The sequence below is a fragment of the Phyllobates terribilis genome, unplaced genomic scaffold (genome assembly GCF_046119375.1).
Source record: "Phyllobates terribilis strain yellow unplaced genomic scaffold, ASM4611937v1 Scaffold_2__4_contigs__length_985480577, whole genome shotgun sequence".
Lineage (NCBI taxonomy): Eukaryota > Metazoa > Chordata > Amphibia > Anura > Dendrobatidae > Phyllobates > Phyllobates terribilis.
In genome coordinates, this window is record NW_027362762.1 from 976670631 (window position 1) to 976695394 (window position 24764).

The 24764-nt window shown below is 46.0% G+C and overlaps 1 protein-coding gene across 3 annotated transcripts in view; it reads right to left on the bottom strand.

The window, feature by feature from the left end:
• TTF2 (transcription termination factor 2) overlaps positions 1 to 24764 on the bottom strand; it is a 211803-nt gene that overhangs the window by 38367 nt on the left and 148672 nt on the right. For all 3 annotated transcript variants that reach the window (XM_073668754.1, XM_073668750.1, XM_073668751.1), the window contains 2 exons: positions 5557 to 5676; positions 5288 to 5438 (listed from right to left, as the gene is read on the bottom strand). In XM_073668754.1, coding sequence (XP_073524855.1) covers positions 5288 to 5438; positions 5557 to 5676 — 271 coding nt within the window. The remainder of the gene's footprint in view (positions 1 to 5287; positions 5439 to 5556; positions 5677 to 24764) is intronic.

The following is a 24764-nucleotide window of genomic DNA, read 5'->3' on the forward strand; positions in this document are numbered from 1 at the left end:
CCTCCTCTCATACATAGTACTGAAGCCTGAGGCTCACTGTTAGTGTTTCCTCCTCTCACACACAGTACTGAAGGCTGAGGCTCACTGTTAGTGTTTCCACCTCTCACACATAGTACTGGAGGCTGAGGCTCACTGTTAGTGTTTCCTCCTCTCACACATAGTACTGGAGGCTGAGGCTCACTGTTAAGTGTTTCCACCTCTCACACATAGTACTGGAGGCTGAGGCTCACTGTTAGTGTTTCCACCTCTCACACATAGTACTGGAGGCTGAGGCTCACTGTTAGTGTTTCCTACTCTCACACATAGTACTGGAGGCTGAGGCTCACTGTTAGTGTTTCCTCCTCTCACACATAGTACTGGAGGCTGAGGCTCACTGTTAGTGTTTCCTCCTCTCACACATAGTACTGGAGGCTGAGGCTCACTGTTAGTGTTTCCTCCTCTCACACATAGTACTGGAGGCTGAGGCTCACTGTTAGTGTTTCCTCCTCTCACACATAGTACTGGAGGCTGAGGCTCACTGTTAGTGTTTCCTCCTCTCACACATAGTACTGGAGGCTGAGGCTCACTGTTAGTGTTTCCACCTCTCACACATAGTACTGGAGGCTGAGGCTCACTGTTAGTGTTTCCTCCTCTCACACATAGTACTGGAGGCTGAGGCTCACTGTTAGTGTTTCCTCCTCTCACACATAGTACTGGAGGCTGAGGCTCACTGTTAGTGTTTCCTCCTCTCACACATAGTACTGGAGGCTGAGGCTCACTGTTAGTGTTTCCTCCTCTCACACATAGTACTGAAGCCTGAGGCTCACTGTTAGTGTTTCCTCCTCTCACACATAGTACTGGAGGCTGAGGCTCACTGTTAGTGTTTCCTCCTCTCATACATAGTACTGGAGGCTGAGGCTCACTGTTAGTGTTTCCTCCTCTCACACATAGTACTGGAGGCTGAGGCTCACTGTTAGTGTTTCCTCCTCTCACACATAGTACTGGAGGCTGAGGCTCACTGTTAGTGTTTCCTCCTCTCACACATAGTACTGGAGGCTGAGGCTCACTGTTAGTGTTTCCTCCTCTCACACATAGTACTGGAGGCTGAGGCTCACTGTTAGTGTTTCCTCCTCTCACACATAGTACTGAAGGCTGAGGCTCACTGTTAGCGTTTCCTCCTCTCACACATAGTACTGAAGGCTGAGGCTCACTGTTAGCGTTTCCACCTCTCACACATAGTACTGAAGCCTGAGGCTCACTGTTAGTGTTTCCTCCTCTCATACATAGTACTGAAGCCTGAGGCTCACTGATCGTGTTTCCTCCTCTCATACATAGTACTGGAGGCTGAGGCTCACTGTTAGCGTTTCCTCCTCTCATACATAGTACTGAAGCCTGAGGCTCACTGTTAGCGTTTCCTCCTCTCATACATAGTACTGGAGGCTGAGGCTCACTGTTAGTGTTTCCTCCTCTCACACATAGTACTGGAGGCTGAGGCTCACTGTTAGTGTTTCCTCCTCTCATACATAGTACTGGAGGCTGAGGCTCACTGTTAGCGTTTCCTCCTCTCATACATAGTACTGGAGGCTGAGGCTCACTGTTAGCGTTTCCTCCTCTCATACATAGTACTGGAGGCTGAGGCTCACTGTTAGTGTTTCCTCCCCTCATACATAGTACTGGAGGCTGAGGCTCACTGTTAGTGTTTCCTCTCCTCACACATAGTACTGGAGGCTGAGGCTCAGTTAGCGTTTCCTCTCCTCATACATAGTACTGAAGGCTGAGGCTCACTGTTAGTGTTTCCTCCTCTCATACATAGTACTGGAGGCTGAGGCTCACTGATAGTGCTTCCTCCTCTCACACATAGTACTGGAGGCTGAGGCTCACTGTTAGTGTTTCCACCTCTCACACATAATACTGAAGGCTGAGGCTCACTGTTAGTGTTTCCACCTCTCATACATTATACTGAAGGCTGAGGCTCACTGTTAGTGTTTCCTCCTCTCACACATAATACTGAAGGCTGAAGCTCACTGTTAGTGTTTCCACCTCTCATACATAGTACTGGAGGCTGAGGCTCACTGTTAGTGTTTCCTCCTCTCACACATAGTACTGAAGGCTGAGGCTCACTGTTAGTGTTTCTTCCTCTCATACATAGTACTGAAGGCTGAGGCTCACTGTTAGTGTTTCCTCCTCTCACACATAGTACTGGAGGCTGAGGCTCACTGTTAGTGTTTCCACCTCTCATACATAGTACTGAAGGCTGAGGCTCACTGTTAGTGTTTCCACCTCTCATACATAGTACTGAAGCCTGAGGCTCACTGTTAGTGTTTCCTCCTCTCACACATAGTACTGAAGGCTGAGGCTCACGGTTAGTGTTTCCACCTCTCATACATAGTACTGAAGCCTGAGGCTCACTGTTAGTGTTTCCACCTCTCATACATAGTACTGGAGGCTGAGGCTCACTGTTAGTGTTTCTTCCTCTCATACATAGTACTGAAGGCTGAGGCTCACTGTTAGCGTTTCCTCCTCTCACACATAGTACTGAAGGCTGAGGCTCACTGTTAGTGTTTCCACCTCTCACACATAGTACTGAAGCCTGAGGCTCACTGTTAGTGTTTCCTCCTCTCATACATAGTACTGAAGCCTGAGGCTCACTGATCGTGTTTCCTCCTCTCACACATAGTACTGAAGCCTGAGGCTCACTGTTAGTGTTTCCTCCTCTCATACATAGTACTGAAGCCTGAGGCTCACTGATCGTGTTTCCACCTCTCACACATAGTACTGAAGCCTGAGGCTCACTGTTAGTGTTTCCTCCTCTCACACATAGTACTGAAGCCTGAGGCTCACTGTTAGTGTTTCCTCCTCTCACACATAGTACTGAAGCCTGAGGCTCACTGTTAGTGTTTCCACCTCTCACACATAGTACTGAAGCCTGAGGCTCACTGTTAGTGTTTCCTCCTCTCATACATAGTACTGAAGCCTGAGGCTCACTGTTAGTGTTTCCTCCTCTCATACATAGTACTGAAGCCTGAGGCTCACTGTTAGTGTTTCCTCCCCTCATACATAGTACTGGAGGCTGAGGCTCACTGTTAGCGTTTCCACCTCTCACACATAGTACTGAAGCCTGAGGCTCACTGTTAGTGTTTCCTCCTCTCATACATAGTACTGAAGCCTGAGGCTCACTGATCGTGTTTCCTCCTCTCACACATAGTACTGAAGCCTGAGGCTCACTGTTAGTGTTTCCTCCTCTCATACATAGTACTGAAGCCTGAGGCTCACTGATCGTGTTTCCTCCTCTCACACATAGTACTGAAGCCTGAGGCTCACTGTTAGTGTTTCCTCCTCTCATACATAGTACTGAAGCCTGAGGCTCACTGTTAGTGTTTCCTCCTCTCACACACAGTACTGAAGGCTAAGGCTCACTGTTAGTGTTCCCACCTCTCATACATAGTACTGGAGGCTGAGGCTCACTGTTAGTGTTTCCTCCTCTCATACATAGTACTGAAGCCTGAGGCTCACTGTTAGTGTTTCCTCCTCTCATACATAGTACTGAAGGCTGAGGCTCACTGTTAGAATTTCCTCCTCTCATACATAGTACTGAAGCCTGAGGCTCACTGATAGTGTTTCCTCCTCTCACACATAGTACTGAAGGCTGAGGCTCACTGTTAGTGTTTCCTCCTTTCACACATAGTACTGAAGGCTGAGGCTCACTGTTAGTGTTTCCTCCTCTCACACATAGTACTGAAGGCTGAGGCTCACTGATAGTGTTTCCTCCTCTCACACATAGTACTGGAGGCTGAGGCTCACTGTTAGTGTTTCCACCTCTCATATAAGTCCTGGGTATCAGTCCTAACACTGATGCGCTGAGACTCCGGAGTATTTTTTCATCTTGGTGTTTCTGGCTTCGGGGGTCCGCTCTTCCTCCGATAGATACATGTTCACCCTCCTGCGGACTCCGGGGGTCGCTCATGTTATTGTACACGGCCTCCCGTCTCTTCACCGCGACATCCTATGTTCTTCCTGCTGCTCATATAATCCAACAATTTGTAAAATGGCGCGAACTTATACTAGAGATGCGCCAAAATATCGACAGCGAGAGGAACGCAGAGGGGCATCCACACCTCGGCTGGGCGCTGAATCCATCCACTGTTATGCAGAATAGTGCCGCCATCTACAGTCAAGCGCGGGGGATCTCCACCATCTACAGGCGGGCGCGGGGGATCTCTGCCATCTACAGGCGGGCGCGGGGGATCTCCGCCATCTACAGGTGGGCGCGGGGGATCTCCGCCATCTACAGGCGGGCGCGGGGGATCTCCGCCATCTACAGGCGGGCGCGGGGGATCTCCGCCATCTACAGTCCGGCGGGGGGGATCTCCACCATCTACAGTCCGGCGGGGGGGATCTCCACCATCTACAGTCCGGCGGGGGGGATCTCCGCCATCTACAGTCCGGCGCGGGGGATCTCCGCCATCTACAGTCCGGCGCGGGGGATCTCCGCCATCTACAGGCGGGCGCGGGGGATCTCCGCCATCTACAGGCGGGTGCGGGGGATCTCCGCCATGTACAGGCGGGCGCGGGGGATCTCCGCCATCTACAGTCCGGCGCGGGGGATCTCCGCCATCTACAGGCGGGCGCGGGGGATCTCTGCCATCTACAGGCGGGCGCGGGGGATCTCTGCCATCTACAGGCGCCCGGTCGTTGGCTGCATGAATTAGCTGCTAAGCGTCTCCATTTTTTCCTTATTATCCAGAGTGGTAATGCAGTTTATATTTCATGTTTACATGACTGCGCACTGCAGAGTGAATGTCATGTGCAGGCAGATCCGGCATGAAGGCATCGATGCCAGTGACCGGCCCCCACAGCGGAGCAGGACCCTCCCAGCAGCGCTGTACCCTCCGGCAGTACAGGACCCCCGGCGGCACACACCCAGCAGCGCTGTACCCTCCGGCAGTACAGGACCCCCGGCGGCACACACCCAGCAGCGCTGTACCCTCCGGCAGTACAGGACCCCCGGCGGCACACACCCAGCAGCGCTGTACCCTCCGGCGGTACAGGACCCCCCGGCGGCACACACCCAGCAGCGCTGTACCCTCCGGCAGTACAGGACCCCCCGGCGGCACACACCCAGCAGCGCTGTACCCTCCGGTGGCCCAGGACCCCCGGCGGCACACACCCAGCAGCGCTGTACCCTCCGGTGGCCCAGGACCCCCGGCGGCACACACCCAGCAGCGCTGTACCCTCCGGTGGCCCAGGACCCCCGGCGGCACACACCCAGCAGCCCCAGGTGCACAGGTTAGGTCAGTGTGTAACTCACGTCTTACTGTCCTTCTCCCGGCTCGCACCGTGATACAAGCACACCCGCAGACGCCCGTCACTCACTCTCTTCTCTACTTCCTTCTTCCAATGATGAACGAGGGACGCCGGGCAAATGACGAGAGTCCCCCGGGAGACAGTCAGAGTGCAATCTGGGAACAGAACAGGAGAACTGCGTGACCGCCGTGTACAGGGTCATGTGACCACGGTCCCCGCTATAGACAAGGAGGGGGCATCACCGGCTACTTGAGGCTGAAACCCCATCATTACCCGTCTTAGAGATCCAGGACTCCAACTGCTTCTCCTCTTCCTTCTCAGACTTCTGCCGCTGGTTCTGGGCCAGAATGAGGGCGATCATGGTGAGAGTCTTCCCCAACCCCATGTCATCCGCTGAAGACACAGGAGTCAGAGAAGGAGACCTGTCAATCAACAGGGACGGGGTGCAGGTGCCCTGTATTATACTGCCCGGACCACCCAACAGGTCCCATTAATGTCAGATATAGAAACCTGTATTTACTGAGCTCCCTCTAGTGGTGACTGTATAAATCTGTGTGTAGTGAGCTCCTCCTAGTGGTGACTGTATAAATCTGTGTGTAGTGAGCTCCTCCTAGTGGTGACTGTATAAATCTGTATGCAGTGTGCTTCCTCTAGTGGTGGCTGTATAAATCTGTATGTAGTGAGCTCCTCCTAGTGGTGGCTGTATAAATCTGTATGTAGTGAGCTTCCTCTAGTGGTGGCTGTATAAATCTGTATGTAGTGAGCTCCTCCTAGTGGTGGCTGTATAAATCTGTATGTAGTGAGCTCCTCCTAGTGGTGGCTGTATAAATCTGTATGTAGTGAACTCCCTCTAGTGGTGACTGTATAAATCTGTATGTAGTGAGCTCCCTCTAGTGGTGACTGTATGAATCTGTATATAGTGACCTCCCTCTAGTGGTGACTGTATAAATCTGTATGTAGTGAGCTCCCTCTAGTGGTAGCTGTATTACTCTGTATGTAGTGAGCTCCTCCTAGTGGTGGCTGTATTACTCTGTATGTAGTGAGCTCCTCCTAGTGGTGGCTGTATAAATCTGTATGTAGTGAGCTCCCTCTAGTGGTAGCTGTATTACTCTGTATGTAGTGAGCTCCTCCTAGTGGTGGCTGTATTACTCTGTATGTAGTGAGCTCCTCCTAGTGGTGGCTGTATAAATCTGTATGTAGTGAGCCCCCTCTAGTGGTGGATGTATAAATCTGTATGTAGTGAGCTCCCTCTAGTGGTGGCTGTATAAATCTGTATGTAGTGATCTCCCTCTAGTGGTGGATGTATAAATCTGTATGTAGTGAGCTCCCTCTAGTGGTGGCTGTATAAATCTGTATGTAGTGAGCTCCTCCTAGTGGTGGCTGTATAAATCTGTATGTAGTGAACTCCCTCTAGTGGTGGCTGTATAAATCTATATGCAGTGAGCTCCTCCTAGTGGTGGCTGTATAAATCTGTATGCAGTGAGCTCCCCCTAGTGATGGCTGTATAAATCTGTATGTAGTGAGCTCCCTCTAGTGGTGGCTGTATAAATCTGTATGTAGTGAGCTCCCTCTAGTGTTGACTGTATAAATCTGTATGTAGTGAGCTCCCTCTAGTGGTGGCTGTATAAATCTGTATGTAGTGAGCTCCCTCTAGTGGTGGCTGTATAAATCTGTATGTAGTGAGCTCCCTCTAGTGGTGGCTGTATAAATCTGTATGTAGTGAGCTCCCTCTAGTGGTGGCTGTATAAATCTGTATGTAGTGATCTCCCTCTAGTGGTGGCTGTATAAATCTGTATGTAGTGAGCTCCCTCTAGTGGTGACTGTATAAATCTGTATGTAGTGAGCTCCCTCTAGTGGTGGCTGTATAAATCTGTATGTAGTGAGCTCCCTCTAGTGTTGACTGTATAAATCTGTATGTAGTGAACTCCCTCTAGTGGTGGCTGTATAAATCTATATGCAGTGAGCTCCTCCTAGTGGTGGCTGTATAAATCTGTATGCAGTGAGCTCCCCCTAGTGATGGCTGTATAAATCTGTATGTAGTGAGCTCCCTCTAGTGTTGACTGTATAAATCTGTATGTAGTGAGCTCCCCCTAGTGGTGGCTGTATAAATCTGTATGTAGTGAGCTCCCCCTAGTGGTGACTGTATAAATCTGTATGTAGTGAGCTCCTCCTAGTGGTGGCTGTATAAATCTGTATGTAGTGAGCTCCCTCTAGTGGTAGCTGTATAAATCTGTATGTAGTGAACTCCCTCTAGTGGTGGCTGTATAAATCTGTATGTAGTGAGCTCCTCCTAGTGGTGGCTGTATAAATCTGTATGCAGTGAGCTCCATCTAGTGGTGACTGTATAAATCTGTATGTAGTGCGCTCCCCCTAGTGGTGGCTGTATAAATCTGTATGTAGTGAGCTCCTCCTAGTGGTGGCTGTATAAATCTGTATGTAGTGAACTCCCTCTAGTGGTGACTGTATAAATCTGTATGTAGTGAGCTCCCCCTAGTGGTGACTGTATGAATCTGTATGTAGAGAGCTCCTCCTACGGGTGGTGGTATAAATCTGTATGTAGTGAGCTCCCCCTAGTGGTGACTGTATAAATCTGTATGTAGTGAGCTCCCTCTAGTGATGGCTGTATAAATCTGTATGCAGTGAGCTCCCCCTAGTGATGGCTGTATAAATCTGTATGTAGTGAGCTCCTCCTAGTGGTGGCTGTATAAATCTGTATGCAGTGAGCTCCATCTAGTGGTGACTGTATAAATCTGTATGTAGTGAGCTCCCCCTAGTGGTGGCTGTATAAATCTGTATGTAGTGAGCTCCCTCTAGTGGTGGCTGTATAAATCTGTATGTAGTGAGCTCCCCCTAGTGATGACTGTATAAATCTGTATGTAGTGAGCTCCCTCTAGTGGTGACTGTATATATCTGTATGTAGTGAGCTCCCTCTAGTGGTGACTGTATATATCTGTATGTAGTGAGCTCCCTCTAGTGTTGACTGTATAAATCTGTATGTAGTGAGCTCCCTCTAGTGGTGGCTGTATAAATCTGTATGTAGTGAGCTCCCTCTAGTGGTGACTGTATATATCTGTATGTAGTGAGCTCCCTCTAGTGTTGACTGTATAAATCTGTATGTAGTGAGCTCCCTCTAGTGGTGGCTGTATAAATCTGTATGTAGTGAGCTCCCTCTAGTGGTGACTGTATATATCTGTATGTAGTGAGCTCCCTCTAGTGGTGACTGTATATATCTGTATGTAGTGAGCTCCCTCTAGTGTTGACTGTATAAATCTGTATGTAGTGAGCTCCCCCTAGTGGTGGCTGTATAAATCTGTATGTAGTGAGCTCCCTCTAGTGGTGACTGTATATATCTGTATGTAGTGAGCTCCCTCTAGTGGTGACTGTATAAATCTGTATGTAGTGAGCTCCTCCTAGTGGTGACTGTATAAATCTGTATGTAGTGAGCTCCCTCTAGTGGTGACTGTATATATCTGTATGTAGTGAGCTCCCCCTAGTGGTGACTGTATAAATCTGTATGTAGTGAGCTGCTCCTAGTGGTGACTGTATAAATCTGTATGTAGTGAGCTCCCTCTAGTGGTGACTGTATATATCTGTATGTAGTGAGCTCCCCCTAGTGGTGACAGTATAAATCTGTATGCAGTGAGCTCCTCCTTGTGATGGCTGTATAAATCTGTATGTAGTGAGCTCCCTCTAGTGGTTGCTATATAAATCTGTATGTAGTGAGCTCCCTCTAGTGGTGGCTGTATAAATCTGTATGTAGTGAGCTCCCTCTAGTGGTGGCTGTGTAAATCTGTATGTAGTGATCTCCCTCTAGTGGTGGTTGTATAAATCTGTATGTAGAGAGCTCCCTCTAGTAGTGGCTGTATAAATCTGTATGTAGTGAGCTCCCTCTAGTGGTGACTGTATAAATCTGTATGTAGTGAGCTCCTCCTAGTGGTGGCTGTATAAATCTGTATGTAGTTACCTCCTCCTAGTGGTGGCTGTATAAATCTGTATGTAGTGAGCTCCCTCTATTGGTGACTGTATAAATCTGTATGTAGTGAGCTCCTCCTAGTGGTGGCTGTATAAATCTGTATGTAGTTACCTCCCCCTAGTGGTGACTGTATAAATCTGTATGTAGTGAGCTCCCTCTAGTGGTGACTGTATAAATCTATGTAGTGAGCTCCCTCTAGTGGTGACTGTATAAATCTGTATGTAGTGAGCTCCTCCTAGTGGTAGCTGTATAAATCTGTATGTAGTGAGCCCCTTCTAGTGGTGGATGTATAAATCTGTATGTAGTGAGCTCCTCCTAGTGGTGACTGTATAAATCTGTATGTAGTGAACTCCCTCTAGTGGTGACTGTATAAATCTGTATGTAGTGAGCTCCTCCTAGTGGTGACTGTATAAATCTGTATGTAGTGAACTCCCTCTAGTGGTGACTGTATAAATCTGTATGTGGTGAGCTCCCTCTAGTGGTGACTGTATAAATCTATGTAGTGAGCTCCCTCTAGTGGTGGCTGTATAAATCTGTATGTGGTGAGCTTCCTCTAGTGGTGACTGTATAAATCTATGTAGTGAGCTCCCTCTAGTGGTGACTGTATAAATCTGTATGTAGCGAGCCCCTTCTAGTGGTGGCTGTATAAATCTGTATGTAGTGAGCTCCTCCTAGTGGTGGCTGTATAAATCTGTATGTAGTGAACTCCCTCTAGTGGTGACTGTATAAATCTGTATGTAGTGAGCTCCTCCTAGTGGTGACTGTATAAATCTGTATGTAGTGAGCTCCCCCTAGTGGTGGCTGTATAAATCTGTATGTAGTGCGCTCCCCCTAGTGGTGGCTGTATAAATCTGTATGTAGTGAGCTCCCTCTAGTGGTGGCTGTATAAATCTGTATGTAGTGAGCTCCCTCTAGTGGTGGCTGTATAAATCTGTATGTAGTGCGCTCCCCCTAGTGGTGGCTGTATAAATCTGAATGTAGTGAGCTCCTCCTAGTGGTGACAGTATAAATCTGTATGTAGTGAGCTCCCCCTAGTGGTGACTGTATAAATCTGTATGTGGTGAGCTCCCTCTAGTGGTGGCTGTATAAATCTGTATGTAGTGAGCTCCCTCTAGTGGTGGCTGTATAAATCTGTATGTAGTGAGCTCCCTCTAGTGGTGGCTGTATAAATCTGTATGTAGTGCGCTCCCCCTAGTGGTGGCTGTATAAATCTGAATGTAGTGAGCTCCTCCTAGTGGTGACAGTATAAATCTGTATGTAGTGAGCTCCCCCTAGTGGTGACTGTATAAATCTGTATGTAGTGAGCTCCTCCTAGTGGTGGCTGTATAAATCTGTATGTAGTGAGCTCCTCCTAGTGGTGACTGTATAAATCTGTATGTAGTGAGCTCCCTCTAGTGGTGACTGTATATGTCTCTATGTAGTGAGCTCCCCCTAGTGGTGACTGTATAAATCTGTATGTAGTGAGCTCCTCCTAGTGGTGACAGTATAAATCTGTATGTAGTGATCTCCCTCTAGTGGTGACTGAATAAATCTGTATGTAGTGATCTCCCTCTAGTGGTGGCTGTATAAATCTGTATGTAGTGAGCCCCCTCTAGTGGTGACTGTATAAATCTGTATGTAGTGAGCTCCTCCTAGTGGTGACAGTATAAATCTGTATGTAGTGAGCCCCCTCTAGTGGTGGCTGTATAAATCTGTATGTAGTGATCTCCCTCTAGTGGTGACTGTATAAATCTGTATGTAGTGATCTCCCTCTAGTGGTGGCTGTATAAATCTGTATGTAGTGAGCCCCCTCTAGTGGTGACTGTATAAATCTGTATATAGTGAGCACCCCCTAGTGGTGGCTGTATAAATCTGTATGTAGTGATCTCCCTCTAGTGGTGGCTGTATAAATCTGTATGTAGTGAGCCCCCTCTAGTGGTGACTGTATAAATCTGTATATAGTGAGCACCCCCTAGTGGTGACTGTATAAATCTGTATGTAGTGAGCTCCCCCTAGTGGTGGCTGTATAAATCTGTATGTAGTGATCTCCCTCTAGTGGTGGCTGTATAAATCTGTATGTAGTGAACTCCCTCTAGTGGTGGCTGTATAAATCTGTATGTAGTGAACTCCCTCTAGTGGTGACTGTATAAATCTGTATGTAGTGAGCTCCTCCTAGTGGTGGCTGTATAAATCTGTATGTAGTGAGCTCCCTCTAGTGGTGACTGTATGAATCTGTATGTAGTGAGCTCCCCCTAGTGGTGGCTGTATAAATCTGTATGTAGTGAGCTCCCTCTAGTGGTAGCTGTATTACTCTGTATGTAGTGAGCTCCTCCTAGTGGTGGCTGTATTACTCTGTATGTAGTGAGCTCCTCCTAGTGGTGGCTGTATTACTCTGTATGTAGTGAGCTCCTCCTAGTGGTGGCTGTATAAATCTGTATGTAGTGAGCTCCCTCTAGTGGTGGCTGTATAAATCTGTATGTAGTGAGCTCCTCCTAGTGGTGGCTGTATAAATCTGTATGTAGTGAACTCCCTCTAGTGGTGGCTGTATAAATCTATATGCAGTGAGCTCCTCCTAGTGGTGGCTGTATAAATCTGTATGTAGTGAGCTCCCTCTAGTGGTGGCTGTATAAATCTGTATGTAGTGAGCTCCCTCTAGTGTTGACTGTATAAATCTGTATGTAGTGAGCTCCCCCTAGTGGTGACTGTATAAATCTGTATGTAGTGAGCTCCTCCTAGTGGTGGCTGTATAAATCTGTATGTAGTGAGCTCCCTCTAGTGGTAGCTGTATAAATCTGTATGTAGTGAACTCCCTCTAGTGGTGGCTGTATAAATCTGTATGTAGTGAGCTCCTCCTAGTGGTGGCTGTATAAATCTGTATGCAGTGAGCTCCATCTAGTGGTGACTGTATAAATCTGTATGTAGTGCGCTCCCCCTAGTGGTGGCTGTATAAATCTGTATGTAGTGAGCTCCTCCTAGTGGTGGCTGTATAAATCTGTATGTAGTGAACTCCCTCTAGTGGTGACTGTATAAATCTGTATGTAGTGAGCTCCCCCTAGTGGTGACTGTATGAATCTGTATGTAGAGAGCTCCTCCTACGGGTGGTGGTATAAATCTGTATGTAGTGAGCTCCCCCTAGTGGTGACTGTATAAATCTGTATGTAGTGAGCTCCCCCTAGTGGTGACTGTATAAATCTGTATGTAGTGAGCTCCCTCTAGTGATGGCTGTATAAATCTGTATGCAGTGAGCTCCCCCTAGTGATGGCTGTATAAATCTGTATGTAGTGAGCTCCCTCTAGTGGTGGCTGTATAAATCTGTATGTAGTGACCTCCCCCTAGTGATGACTGTATAAATCTGTATGTAGTGAGCTCCCTCTAGTGTTGACTGTATAAATCTGTATGTAGTGAGCTCCCCCTAGTGGTGGCTGTATAAATCTGTATGTAGTGAGCTCCCTCTAGTGGTGACTGTATATATCTGTATGTAGTGAGCTCCCTCTAGTGGTGACTGTATAAATCTGTATGTAGTGAGCTCCTCCTAGTGGTGACTGTATAAATCTGTATGTAGTGAGCTCCCTCTAGTGGTGACTGTATATATCTGTATGTAGTGAGCTCCCTCTAGTGGTGGCTGTATAAATCTGTATGTAGTGCGCTCCCCCTAGTGGTGGCTGTATAAATCTGAATGTAGTGAGCTCCTCCTAGTGGTGACAGTATAAATCTGTATGTAGTGAGCTCCCCCTAGTGGTGACTGTATAAATCTGTATGTGGTGAGCTCCCTCTAGTGGTGGCTGTATAAATCTGTATGTAGTGAGCTCCCTCTAGTGGTGGCTGTATAAATCTGTATGTAGTGAGCTCCCTCTAGTGGTGGCTGTATAAATCTGTATGTAGTGCGCTCCCCCTAGTGGTGGCTGTATAAATCTGAATGTAGTGAGCTCCTCCTAGTGGTGACAGTATAAATCTGTATGTAGTGAGCTTCCCCTAGTGGTGACTGTATAAATCTGTATGTAGTGAGCTCCTCCTAGTGGTGGCTGTATAAATCTGTATGTAGTGAGCTCCTCCTAGTGGTGACTGTATAAATCTGTATGTAGTGAGCTCCCTCTAGTGGTGACTGTATATATCTGTATGTAGTGAGCTCCCCCTAGTGGTGACTGTATAAATCTGTATGTAGTGAGCTCCTCCTAGTGGTGACAGTATAAATCTGTATGTAGTGAGCCCCCTCTAGTGGTGACTGTATAAATCTGTATGTAGTGATCTCCCTCTAGTGGTGGCTGTATAAATCTGTATGTAGTGAGCCCCCTCTAGTGGTGACTGTATAAATCTGTATGTAGTGAGCTCCTCCTAGTGGTGACAGTATAAATCTGTATGTAGTGAGCCCCCTCTAGTGGTGACTGTATAAATCTGTATGTAGTGAGCTCCTCCTAGTGGTGACAGTATAAATCTGTATGTAGTGAGCCCCCTCTAGTGGTGGCTGTATAAATCTGTATGTAGTGAGCTCCCTCTAGTGGTGGCTGTATAAATCTGTATGTAGTGAACTCCCTCTAGTGGTGGCTGTATAAATCTGTATGTAGTGAACTCCCTCTAGTGGTGACTGTATAAATCTGTATGTAGTGAGCTCCCTCTAGTGGTGACTGTATGAATCTGTATGTAGTGAGCTCCCCCTAGTGATGGCTGTATAAATCTGTATGTAGTGAGCTCCTCCTAGTGATGGCTGTATAAATCTGTATGTAGTGAGCTCCCTCTAGTGGTAGCTGTATTACTCTGTATGTAGTGAGCTCCTCCTAGTGGTGGCTGTATTACTCTGTATGTAGTGAGCTCCTCCTAGTGGTGGCTGTATAAATCTGTATGTAGTGAGCTCTCTCTAGTGGTGGATGTATAAATCTGTATGTAGTGAGCTCCCTCTAGTGGTGGCTGTATAAATCTGTATGTAGTGAGCTCCCTCTAGTGGTGGCTGTATAAATCTGTATGTAGTGAGCTCCTCCTAGTGGTGGCTGTATAAATCTGTATGTAGTGAGCTCCTCCTAGTGGTGGCTGTATAAATCTGTATGTAGTGAACTCCCTCTAGTGGTGGCTGTATAAATCTATATGCAGTGAGCTCCTCCTAGTGGTGGCTGTATAAATCTGTATGCAGTGAGCTCCCCCTAGTGATGGCTGTATAAATCTGTATGTAGTGAGCTCCCTCTAGTGGTGGCTGTATAAATCTGTATGTAGTGAGCTCCCTCTAGTGTTGACTGTATAAATCTGTATGTAGTGAGCTCCCCCTAGTGGTGACTGTATAAATCTGTATGTAGTGAGCTCCTCCTAGTGGTGGCTGTATAAATCTGTATGTAGTGAGCTCCCTCTAGTGGTAGCTGTATAAATCTGTATGTAGTGAACTCCCTCTAGTGGTGGCTGTATAAATCTGTATGTAGTGAGCTCCTCCTAGTGGTGGCTGTATAAATCTGTATGCAGTGAGCTCCATCTAGTGGTGACTGTATAAATCTGTATGTAGTGCGCTCCCCCTAGTGGTGGCTGTATAAATCTGTATGTAGTGAGCTCCTCCTAGTGGTGGCTGTATAAATCTGTATGTAGTGAACTCCCTCTAGTGGTGACTGTATAAATCTGTATGTAGTGAGCTCCCCCTAGTGGTGACTGTATGAATCTGTATGTAGAGAGCTCCTCCTACGGGTGGTGGTATAAATCTGTATGTAGTGAGCTCCCCCTAGTGGTGACTGTATAAATCTGTATGTAGTTACCTCCTCCTAGTGGTGACTGTATAAATCTGTATGTAGTGAGCTCCCTCTAGTGGTGACTGTATAAATCTTTATGTAGTGAGCTCCTCCTAGTGGTGACTGTATGAATCTGTATGTAGAGAGCTCCTCCTACGGGTGGTGGTATAAATCTGTATGTAGTGAGCTCCCCCTAGTGGTGACTGTATAAATCTGTATGTAGTTACCTCCTCCTAGTGGTGACTGTATAAATCTGTATGTAGTGAGCTCCCTCTAGTGGTGACTGTATAAATCTGTATGTAGTGAGCTCCCCCTAGTGGTGACTGTATAAATCTGTATGTAGTGAGCTCCCCCTAGTGGTGACTGTATAAATCTGTATGTAGTGAGCTCCCCCTAGTGGTGACTGTATAAATCTGTATGTAGTGAGCTCCCCCTAGTGGTGACTGTATAAATCTGTATGTAGTGAGCTTCTCCTAGTGGTGGCTGTATAAATCTATATGTAGTGAGCTCCCCCTAGTGGTGGCTGTATAAATCTGTATGTAGCGAGCCCCCTCTAGTGGTGGCTGTATAAATCTGTATGTAGTTACCTCCTCCTAGTGGTGACTGTATAAATCTGTATGTAGTGAGCTCCCCCTAGTGGTGACTGTATGAATCTGTATGTAGAGAGCTCCTCCTACGGGTGGTGGTATAAATCTGTATGTAGTGAGCTCCCCCTAGTGGTGACTGTATAAATCTGTATGTAGTTACCTCCTCCTAGTGGTGACTGTATAAATCTGTATGTAGTGAGCTCCCTCTAGTGGTGACTGTATAAATCTGTATGTAGTGAGCTCCCCCTAGTGGTGACTGTATAAATCTGTATGTAGTGAGCTCCCCCTAGTGGTGACTGTATAAATCTGTATGTAGTGAGCTCCCCCTAGTGGTGACTGTATAAATCTGTATGTAGTGAGCTCCCCCTAGTGGTGACTGTATAAATCTGTATGTAGTGAGCTTCTCCTAGTGGTGGCTGTATAAATCTATATGTAGTGAGCTCCCCCTAGTGGTGGCTGTATAAATCTGTATGTAGCGAGCCCCCTCTAGTGGTGGCTGTATAAATCTGTATGTAGTTACCTCCTCCTAGTGGTGACTGTATAAATCTGTATGTAGTGAGCTTCTCCTAGTGATGGCTGTATAAATCTGTATGTAGTGATCTCCCTCTAGTGGTGGCTGTATAAATCTGTATGTAGTGAGCTCCCTCTAGTGGAGGCTGTATAAATCTGTATGTAGTGAGCTCCCCCTAGTGGTGGCTGTATAAATCTGTATGTAGTGAGCTCCTCCTAGTGGTGACTGTATAAATCTGTATGTAGTGATCTCCCTCTAGTGGTGGTTGTATAAATCTGTATGTAGTGAGCTCCCTCTAGTGGTGACTGTATAAATCTGTATGTAGTGATCTCCCTCTAGTGATGGTTGTATAAATCTGTATGTAGTGAGCTCCCTCTAGTGGTGGCTGTATAAATCTGTATGTAGTGAGCTCCCTCTAGTGGTGGCTGTATAAATCTGTATGTAGTGAGCTCCCTCTAGTGGTGGATGTATAAATCTGTATGTAGTGAGCTCCTCCTAGTGGTGGCTGTATAAATCTGTATGTAGTGAGCTCCTCCTAGTGGTGGCTGTATAAATCTGTATGTAGTGAGCTCCCTCTAGTGGTGGCTGTATAAATCAGTATGTAGTGAGCTCCCTCTAGTGGTGGCTGTATAAATCTGTATGTAGTGATCTCCCTCTAGTGGTGGCTGTATAAATCTGTATGTAGTGAGCTCCCTCTAGTGGTGGCTGTATAAATCTGTATGTAGTGAGCCCCCTCTAGTGGTGGCTGTATAAATCTGTATGTAGTGAGCTCCTCCTAGTGGTGGCTGTATAAATCTGTATGTAGTGAACTCCCTCTAGTGGTGACTGTATAAATCTGTATGTAGTGAGCTCTCCCTAGTGATGGCTGTATAAATCTGTATGTAGTGAGCTCCCTCTAGTGGTGACTGTATAAATCTGTAAGTAGTGATCTCCCTCTAGTGATGGTTGTATAAATCTGTATGTAGTGAGCTCCCTCTAGTGGTGGCTGTATAAATCTGTATGTAGTGAGCTCCCTCTAGTGGTGGCTGTATAAATCTGTATGTAGTGAGCTCCCTCTAGTGGTGGATGTATAAATCTGTATGTAGTGAGCTCCTCCTAGTGGTGGCTGTATAAATCTGTATGTAGTGAGCTCCTCCTAGTGGTGGCTGTATAAATCTGTATGTAGTGAGCTCCCTCTAGTGGTGGCTGTATAAATCTGTATGTAGTGAGCTCCCTCTAGTGGTGGCTGTATAAATCTGTATGTAGTGATCTCCCTCTAGTGGTGGCTGTATAAATCTGTATGTAGTGAGCTCCCTCTAGTGGTGGCTGTATAAATCTGTATGTAGTGAGCCCCCTCTAGTGGTGGCTGTATAAATCTGTATGTAGTGAGCTCTCCCTAGTGATGGCTGTATAAATCTGTATGTAGTGAGCTCCCTCTAGTGGTGGCTGTATAAATCTGTATGTAGTGAGCTCCCCCTAGTGGTGACTGTATAAATCTGTATGTAGTGATCTCCCTCTAGTGGTGGCTGTATAAATCTGTATGTAGTGATCTCCCTCTAGTGGTGGCTGTATAAATCTGTATGTAGAGAGCTCCCTCTAGTGGTGGCTGTATAAATCTGTATGTAGTGAGCTCTCCCTAGTGGTGACTGTATAAATCTGTATGTAGTGAGCTCCTCCTAGTGGTGGCTGTATAAATCTGTAAGTAGCGAGCTCCCTCTATTGGTGGCTGTATAAATCTGTATGTAGTGAGCTCCCTCTAGTGGTGGCTGTATAAATCTGTATGTAGTGAGCTCCCCCTAGTGGTGACTGTATAAATCTGTATGTAGTGAGCTCCCCCTAGTGGTGGCTGTATAAATCTGTATGTAGTGAGCTCCCTCTAGTGGTGACTGTATAAATCTGTATGTGGTGAGCTCCCTCTAGTGGTGGCTGTATAAATCTGTATGTAGAGAGCTCCCTCTAGTGGTGGCTGTATAAATCTGTATGTAGTGAGCTCCCTCTAGTGGTGGCTGTATAAATCTGTATGTAGTGAGCTCCCTCTAGTGGTGGCTGTATAAATCTGTATGTAGTGAGCTCCCTCTAGTGGTGGCTGTATAAATCTGTATGTAGTGATCTCCCTCTAGTGGTGACTGTATAAATCTGTATGTAGAGAGCTCCCTCTAGTGGTGGCTGTATAAATCTGTATGTAGTGAGCTCCCTCTAGTGGTGACTGTATAAATCTTTATGTAGTGAGCTCCTCCTAGTGGTGACTGTATAAATCTGTATGTAGTGAGCTCCCCCTAGTGGTGACTGTATAAATCTGTATGTAGTGAGCTTCTCCTAGTGATGGCTGTATAAATCTGTATGTAGTGATCTCCCTCTAGTGGTGGCTGTATAAATCTGTATGTAGTGAGCTCCCTCTAGTGGAGGCTGTATAAATCTGTATGTAGTGAGCTCCCCCTAGTGGTGGCTGTATAAATCTGTATGTAGTGAGCTCCTCCTAGTGGTGACTGTATAAATCTGTATGTAGTGATCTCCCTCTAGTGGTGGTTGTATAAATCTGTATGTAGTGAGCTCCCTCTAGTGGAGGCTGTATAAATCTGTATGTAGTGAGCTCCCCCTAGTGGTGGCTGTATAAATCTGTATGTAGTGAGCTCCTCCTAGTGGTGACTGTATAAATCTGTATGTAGTGATCTCCCTCTAGTGGTGGTTGTATAAATCAGTATGTAGTGAGCTCCCTCTAGTGGTGACTGTATAAATCTGTATGTAGTGATCTCCCTCTAGTGATGGTTGTATAAATCTGTATGTAGTGAGCTCCCTCTAGTGGTGGCTGTATAAATCTGTATGTAGTGAGCTCCCTCTAGTGGTGGCTGTATAAATCTGTATGTAGTGAGCTCCCTCTAGTGGTGGATGTATAAATCTGTATGTAGTGAGCTCTTCCTAGTGGTGGCTGTATAAATCTGTATGTAGTGAGCTCCTCCTAGTGGTGGCTGTATAAATCTGTATGTAGTGAGCTCCCTCTAGTGGTGGCTGTATAAATCTGTATGTAGTGAGCTCCCTCTAGTGGTGGCTGTATAAATCTGTATGTAGTGATCTCCCTCTAGTGGTGGCTGTATAAATCTGTATGTAGTGAGCTCCCTCTAGTGGTGGCTGTATAAATCTGTATGTAGTGAGCTCCCTCTAGTGGTGGATGTATAAATCTGTATGTAGTGAGCTCCCTCTAGTGGTGGCTGTATAAATCTGTATGTAGTGAGCTCCCTCTAGTGGTGGATGTATAAATCTGTATGTAGCGAGCTCTCCCTAGTGGTAGCTGTATAAATCTGTATGTAGTGAGCTCCCTCTAGTGGTGGCTGTATAAATCTGTATGTAGTGAGCTCCCTCTAGTGGTGGCTGTATAAATCTGTATGTAGCGAGCTCTCCCTAGTGGTAGCTGTATAAATCTGTATGTAGTGAGCTCCCTCTAGTGGTGGCTGTATAAATCTGTATGTAGTGAGCTCCCTCTAGTGGTGGCTGTATAAATCTGTATGTAGTGAGCTCCCTCTAGTGGTGGATGTATAAATCTGTATGTAGTGAGCTCCTCCTAGTGGTGACTGTATAAATCTGTATGTAGTGAGCTCCTCCTATTGGTGGCTGTATAAATCTGTATGTAGTGAGCTCCCTCTAGTGGTGGCTGTATAAATCTGTATGTAGTGATCTCCCTCTAGTGGTGGCTGTATAAATCTGTATGTAGTGAGCTCCCTCTAGTGGTGGCTGTATAAATCTGTATGTAGTGAGCCCCCTCTAGTGGTGGCTGTATAAATCTGTATGTAGTGAGCTCTCCCTAGTGATGGCTGTATAAATCTGTATGTAGTGAGCTCCCTCTAGTGGTGGCTGTATAAATCTGTATGTAGTGAGCTCCCCCTAGTGGTGACTGTATAAATCTGTATGTAGTGATCTCCCTCTAGTGGTGGCTGTATAAATCTGTATGTAGTGATCTCCCTCTAGTGGTGGCTGTATAAATCTGTATGTAGAGAGCTCCCTCTAGTGGTGGCTGTATAAATCTGTATGTAGTGAGCTCTCCCTAGTGGTGACTGTATAAATCTGTATGTAGTGAGCTCCTCCTAGTGGTGGCTGTATAAATCTGTATGTAGCGAGCTCCCTCTATTGGTGGCTGTATAAATCTGTATGTAGTGAGCTCCCTCTAGTGGTGGCTGTATAAATCTGTATGTAGTGAGCTCCCCCTAGTGGTGGCTGTATAAATCTGTATGTAGTGAGCTCCCTCTAGTGGTGGATGTATAAATCTGTATGTAGCGAGCTCTCCCTAGTGGTAGCTGTATAAATCTGTATGTAGTGAGCTCCCTCTAGTGGTGGCTGTATAAATCTGTATGTAGTGAGCTCCCTCTAGTGGTGGCTGTATAAATCTGTATGTAGCGAGCTCTCCCTAGTGGTAGCTGTATAAATCTGTATGTAGTGAGCTCCCTCTAGTGGTGGCTGTATAAATCTGTATGTAGTGAGCTCCCTCTAGTGGTGGCTGTATAAATCTGTATGTAGTGAGCTCCCTCTAGTGGTGGATGTATAAATCTGTATGTAGTGAGCTCCTCCTAGTGGTGACTGTATAAATCTGTATGTAGTGAGCTCCTCCTATTGGTGGCTGTATAAATCTGTATGTAGTGAGCTCCCTCTAGTGGTGGCTGTATAAATCTGTATGTAGTGATCTCCCTCTAGTGGTGGCTGTATAAATCTGTATGTAGTGAGCTCCCTCTAGTGGTGGCTGTATAAATCTGTATGTAGTGAGCCCCCTCTAGTGGTGGCTGTATAAATCTGTATGTAGTGAGCTCTCCCTAGTGATGGCTGTATAAATCTGTATGTAGTGAGCTCCCTCTAGTGGTGGCTGTATAAATCTGTATGTAGTGAGCTCCCCCTAGTGGTGACTGTATAAATCTGTATGTAGTGATCTCCCTCTAGTGGTGGCTGTATAAATCTGTATGTAGTGATCTCCCTCTAGTGGTGGCTGTATAAATCTGTATGTAGAGAGCTCCCTCTAGTGGTGGCTGTATAAATCTGTATGTAGTGAGCTCTCCCTAGTGGTGACTGTATAAATCTGTATGTAGTGAGCTCCTCCTAGTGGTGGCTGTATAAATCTGTATGTAGCGAGCTCCCTCTATTGGTGGCTGTATAAATCTGTATGTAGTGAGCTCCCTCTAGTGGTGGCTGTATAAATCTGTATGTAGTGAGCTCCCCCTAGTGGTGACTGTATAAATCTGTATGTAGTGAGCTCCCCCTAGTGGTGGCTGTATAAATCTGTATGTAGTGAGCTCCCTCTAGTGGTGACTGTATAAATCTGTATGTAGAGAGCTCCCTCTAGTGGTGGCTGTATAAATCTGTATGCAGTGATCTTCCTCTAGTGGTGACTGTATAAATCTGTATGTAGAGAGCTCCCTCTAGTGGTGGCTGTATAAATCTGTATGTAGTGAGCTCCCTCTAGTGGTGGCTGTATAAATCTGTTTGTAGTGAGCTCCCTCTAGTGGTGGCTGTATAAATCTGTATGTAGTGAGCTCCCTCTAGTGGTGGCTGTATAAATCTGTATGTAGTGATCTCCCTCTAGTGGTGACTGTATAAATCAGTATGTAGTGAGCTCCCTCTAGTGGTGGCTGTATAAAACTGTATGTAGTGATCTCCCTCTAGTGGTGACTGTATAAATCTGTATGTAGTGAACTCCCTCTAGTGGTGGCTGTATAAATCTGTATGTAGTGAGCTCCTCCTAGTGGTGATTGTATAAATCTGTATGTAGAGAGCTCCCTCTAGTGGTGGCTGTATAAATCTGTATGTAGTGAGCTCCCTCTAGTGGTGGCTGTATAAATCTGTATGTAGTGATCTCCCTCTAGTGGTGACTGTATAAATCAGTATGTAGTGCGCTCCCTCCAGTGGTGGCTGTATAAATCTGTATGTAGTGAACTCCCTCTAGTGGTGGCTGTATAAATCTGTATGTAGTGAGCTCCTCCTAGTGGTGATTGTATAAATCTGTATGTAGTGAGCTCCCTCTAGTGGTGATTGTATAAATCTGTATGTAGTGAGCTCCTCCTAGTGCTGATTGTATAAATCTGTATGTAGTGAGCTCCTCCTAGTGGTGATTGTATAAATCTGTATGTAGTGAGCTCCCTCTAGTGGTGATTGTATAAATATGTATGTAGTGAGCTCCTCCTAGTGGTGACTGTATAAATCTGTGTGTAGTGAGCTCCCTATAGTGGTGACTGTATAAATCTGTATGTAGTGAGCTCCCTCTAGTGGTGACTGTATAAATCTGTATGTAGTGAGCTCCTCCTATTGGTGGCTGTATAAATCTGTGTGTAGTGAGCTCCCCCTAGTGGTGACTGTATAAATCTGTATGTAGTGAGCTCCCTCTAGTGGTGACTGTATAAATCTGTATGTAGTGAGCTCCTCCTATTGGTGGCTGTATAAATCTGTGTGTAGTGAGCTCCCCCTAGTGGTGACTGTATAAATCTGTATGTAGTGAGCTCCTCCTATTGGTGGCTGTATAAACCTGTATGTAGTGAGCTCCCCCTAGTGGTGACTGTATAAATCTGTATGTAGTGAGCTCCCTCTAGTGGTGGCTGTATAAATCTGTATGTAGTGAGCTCCCTCTAGTGGTGGCTGTATAAATCTGTATGTAGTGATCTCCCTCTAGTGGTGACTGTATAAATCTGTATGTAGAGAGCTCCCTCTAGTGGTGGCTGTATAAATCTGTTTGTAGTGATCTCCCTCTAGTGGTGACTGTATAAATCTGTATGTAGTGAGCTCCCTCTAGTGGTGGCTGTATAAATCTGTATGTAGTGAGCTCCCTCTAGTGGTGGCTGTATAAATCTGTATGTAGTGATCTCCCTCTAGTGGTGACTGTAAAAATCTGTATGTAGTGAGCTCCCTCTAGTGGTGGCTGTATAAATCTGTATGTAGTGAGCTCCTCCTAGTGGTGACTGTATAAATCTGTATGTAGTGAACTCCCTCTAGTGGTGGCTGTATAAATCTGTATGTAGTGAGCTCCTCCTAGTGGTGATTGTATAAATCTGTATGTAGTGAGCTCCCTCTAGTGGTGATTGTATAAATCTGTATGTAGGGAGCTCCCTCTAGTGGTGATTGTATAAATCTGTATGTAGTGAGCTCCTCCTAGTGGTGATTGTATAAATCTGTATGTAGTGAGCTCCTCCTAGTGGTGATTGTATAAATCTGTATGTAGTGAGCTCCCTCTAGTGGTGATTGTATAAATATGTATGTAGTGAGCTCCTCCTAGTGGTGATTGTATAAATCTGTGTGTAGTGAGCTCCTCCTAGTGGTGATTGTATAAATCTGTGTGTAGTGAGCTCCCTCTAGTGGTGACTGTATAAATCTGTGTGTAGTGAGCTCCCTCTAGTGGTGGCTGTATAAATCTGTGTGTAGTGAGCTCCCTATAGTGGTGACTGTATAAATCTGTATGTAGTGAGCTCCCCCTAGTGGTGACTGTATAAATCTGTATGTAGTGAGCTCCCTATAGTGGTGACTGTATAAATCTGTATGTAGTGAGCTCCTCCTATTGGTGGATGTATAAATCTGTGTGTAGTGAGCTCCCCCTAGTGGTGACTGTATAAATCTGTATGTAGTGAGCTCCCTATAGTGGTGACTGTATAAATCTGTATGTAGTGAGCTCCCTCTAGTGGTGACTGTATAAATCTGTATGTAGTTACCTCCTCCTAGTGGTGGCTGTATAAATCTGTATGTAGTAAGCTCCCTCTAGTGGTGGCTGTATAAATCTGTGTGTAGTGAGCTCCCTCTAGTGGTGACTGTATAAATCTGTATGTAGTAAGCTCCCTCTAGTGGTGACTGTATAAATCTGTGTGTAGTGAGCTCCCTCTAGTGGTGGCTGTATAAATCTGTATGTAGTAAGCTCCCTCTAGTGGTGGCTGTATAAATTTGTGTGTACTGAGCTCCCTCCAGTGGTGATTGTATAAATCTGTGTGTAGTGAGCTCCCTCTAGTGGTGGCTGTATAAATCTGTGTGTAGTGAGCTTCCTCTAGTGGTGGCTGTATAAATCTGTATGTAGTGAGCTCCCTCTAGTGGTGGCTGTATAAATCTGTGTGTAGTGAGCTCCCTCTAGTGGTGACTGTATAAATCTGTATGTAGTGAGCTCCCTCTAGTGGTGGCTGTATAAATCTGTGTGTAGTGAGCTCCCTCTAGTGGTGGATGTATAAATCTGTATGTAGTGAGCTCCCTCTAGTGGTGGCTGTATAAATCTGTGTGTAGTGAGCTCCCTCTAGTGGTGGATGTATAAATCTGTATGTAGTGAGCTCCTCCTAGTGGTGGCTGTATAAATCTGTATGTAGTGAGCTCCTCCTAGTGGTGGCTGTATAAATCTGTATGTAGTGAGCTCCCTCTAGTGGTGGCTGTATAAATCTGTATGTAGTGAGCTCCCTCTAGTGGTGGCTGTATAAATCTGTATGTAGTGATCTCCCTCTAGTGGTGGCTGTATAAATCTGTATGTAGTGAGCTCCCTCTAGTGGTGGCTGTATAAATCTGTATGTAGTGAGCCCCCTCTAGTGGTGGCTGTATAAATCTGTATGTAGTGAGCTCTCCCTAGTGATGGCTGTATAAATCTGTATGTAGTGAGCTCCCTCTAGTGGTGACTGTATAAATCTGTATGTAGTGATCTCCCTCTAGTGATGGTTGTATAAATCTGTATGTAGTGAGCTCCCTCTAGTGGTGGCTGTATAAATCTGTATGTAGTGAGCTCCCTCTAGTGGTGGCTGTATAAATCTGTATGTAGTGAGCTC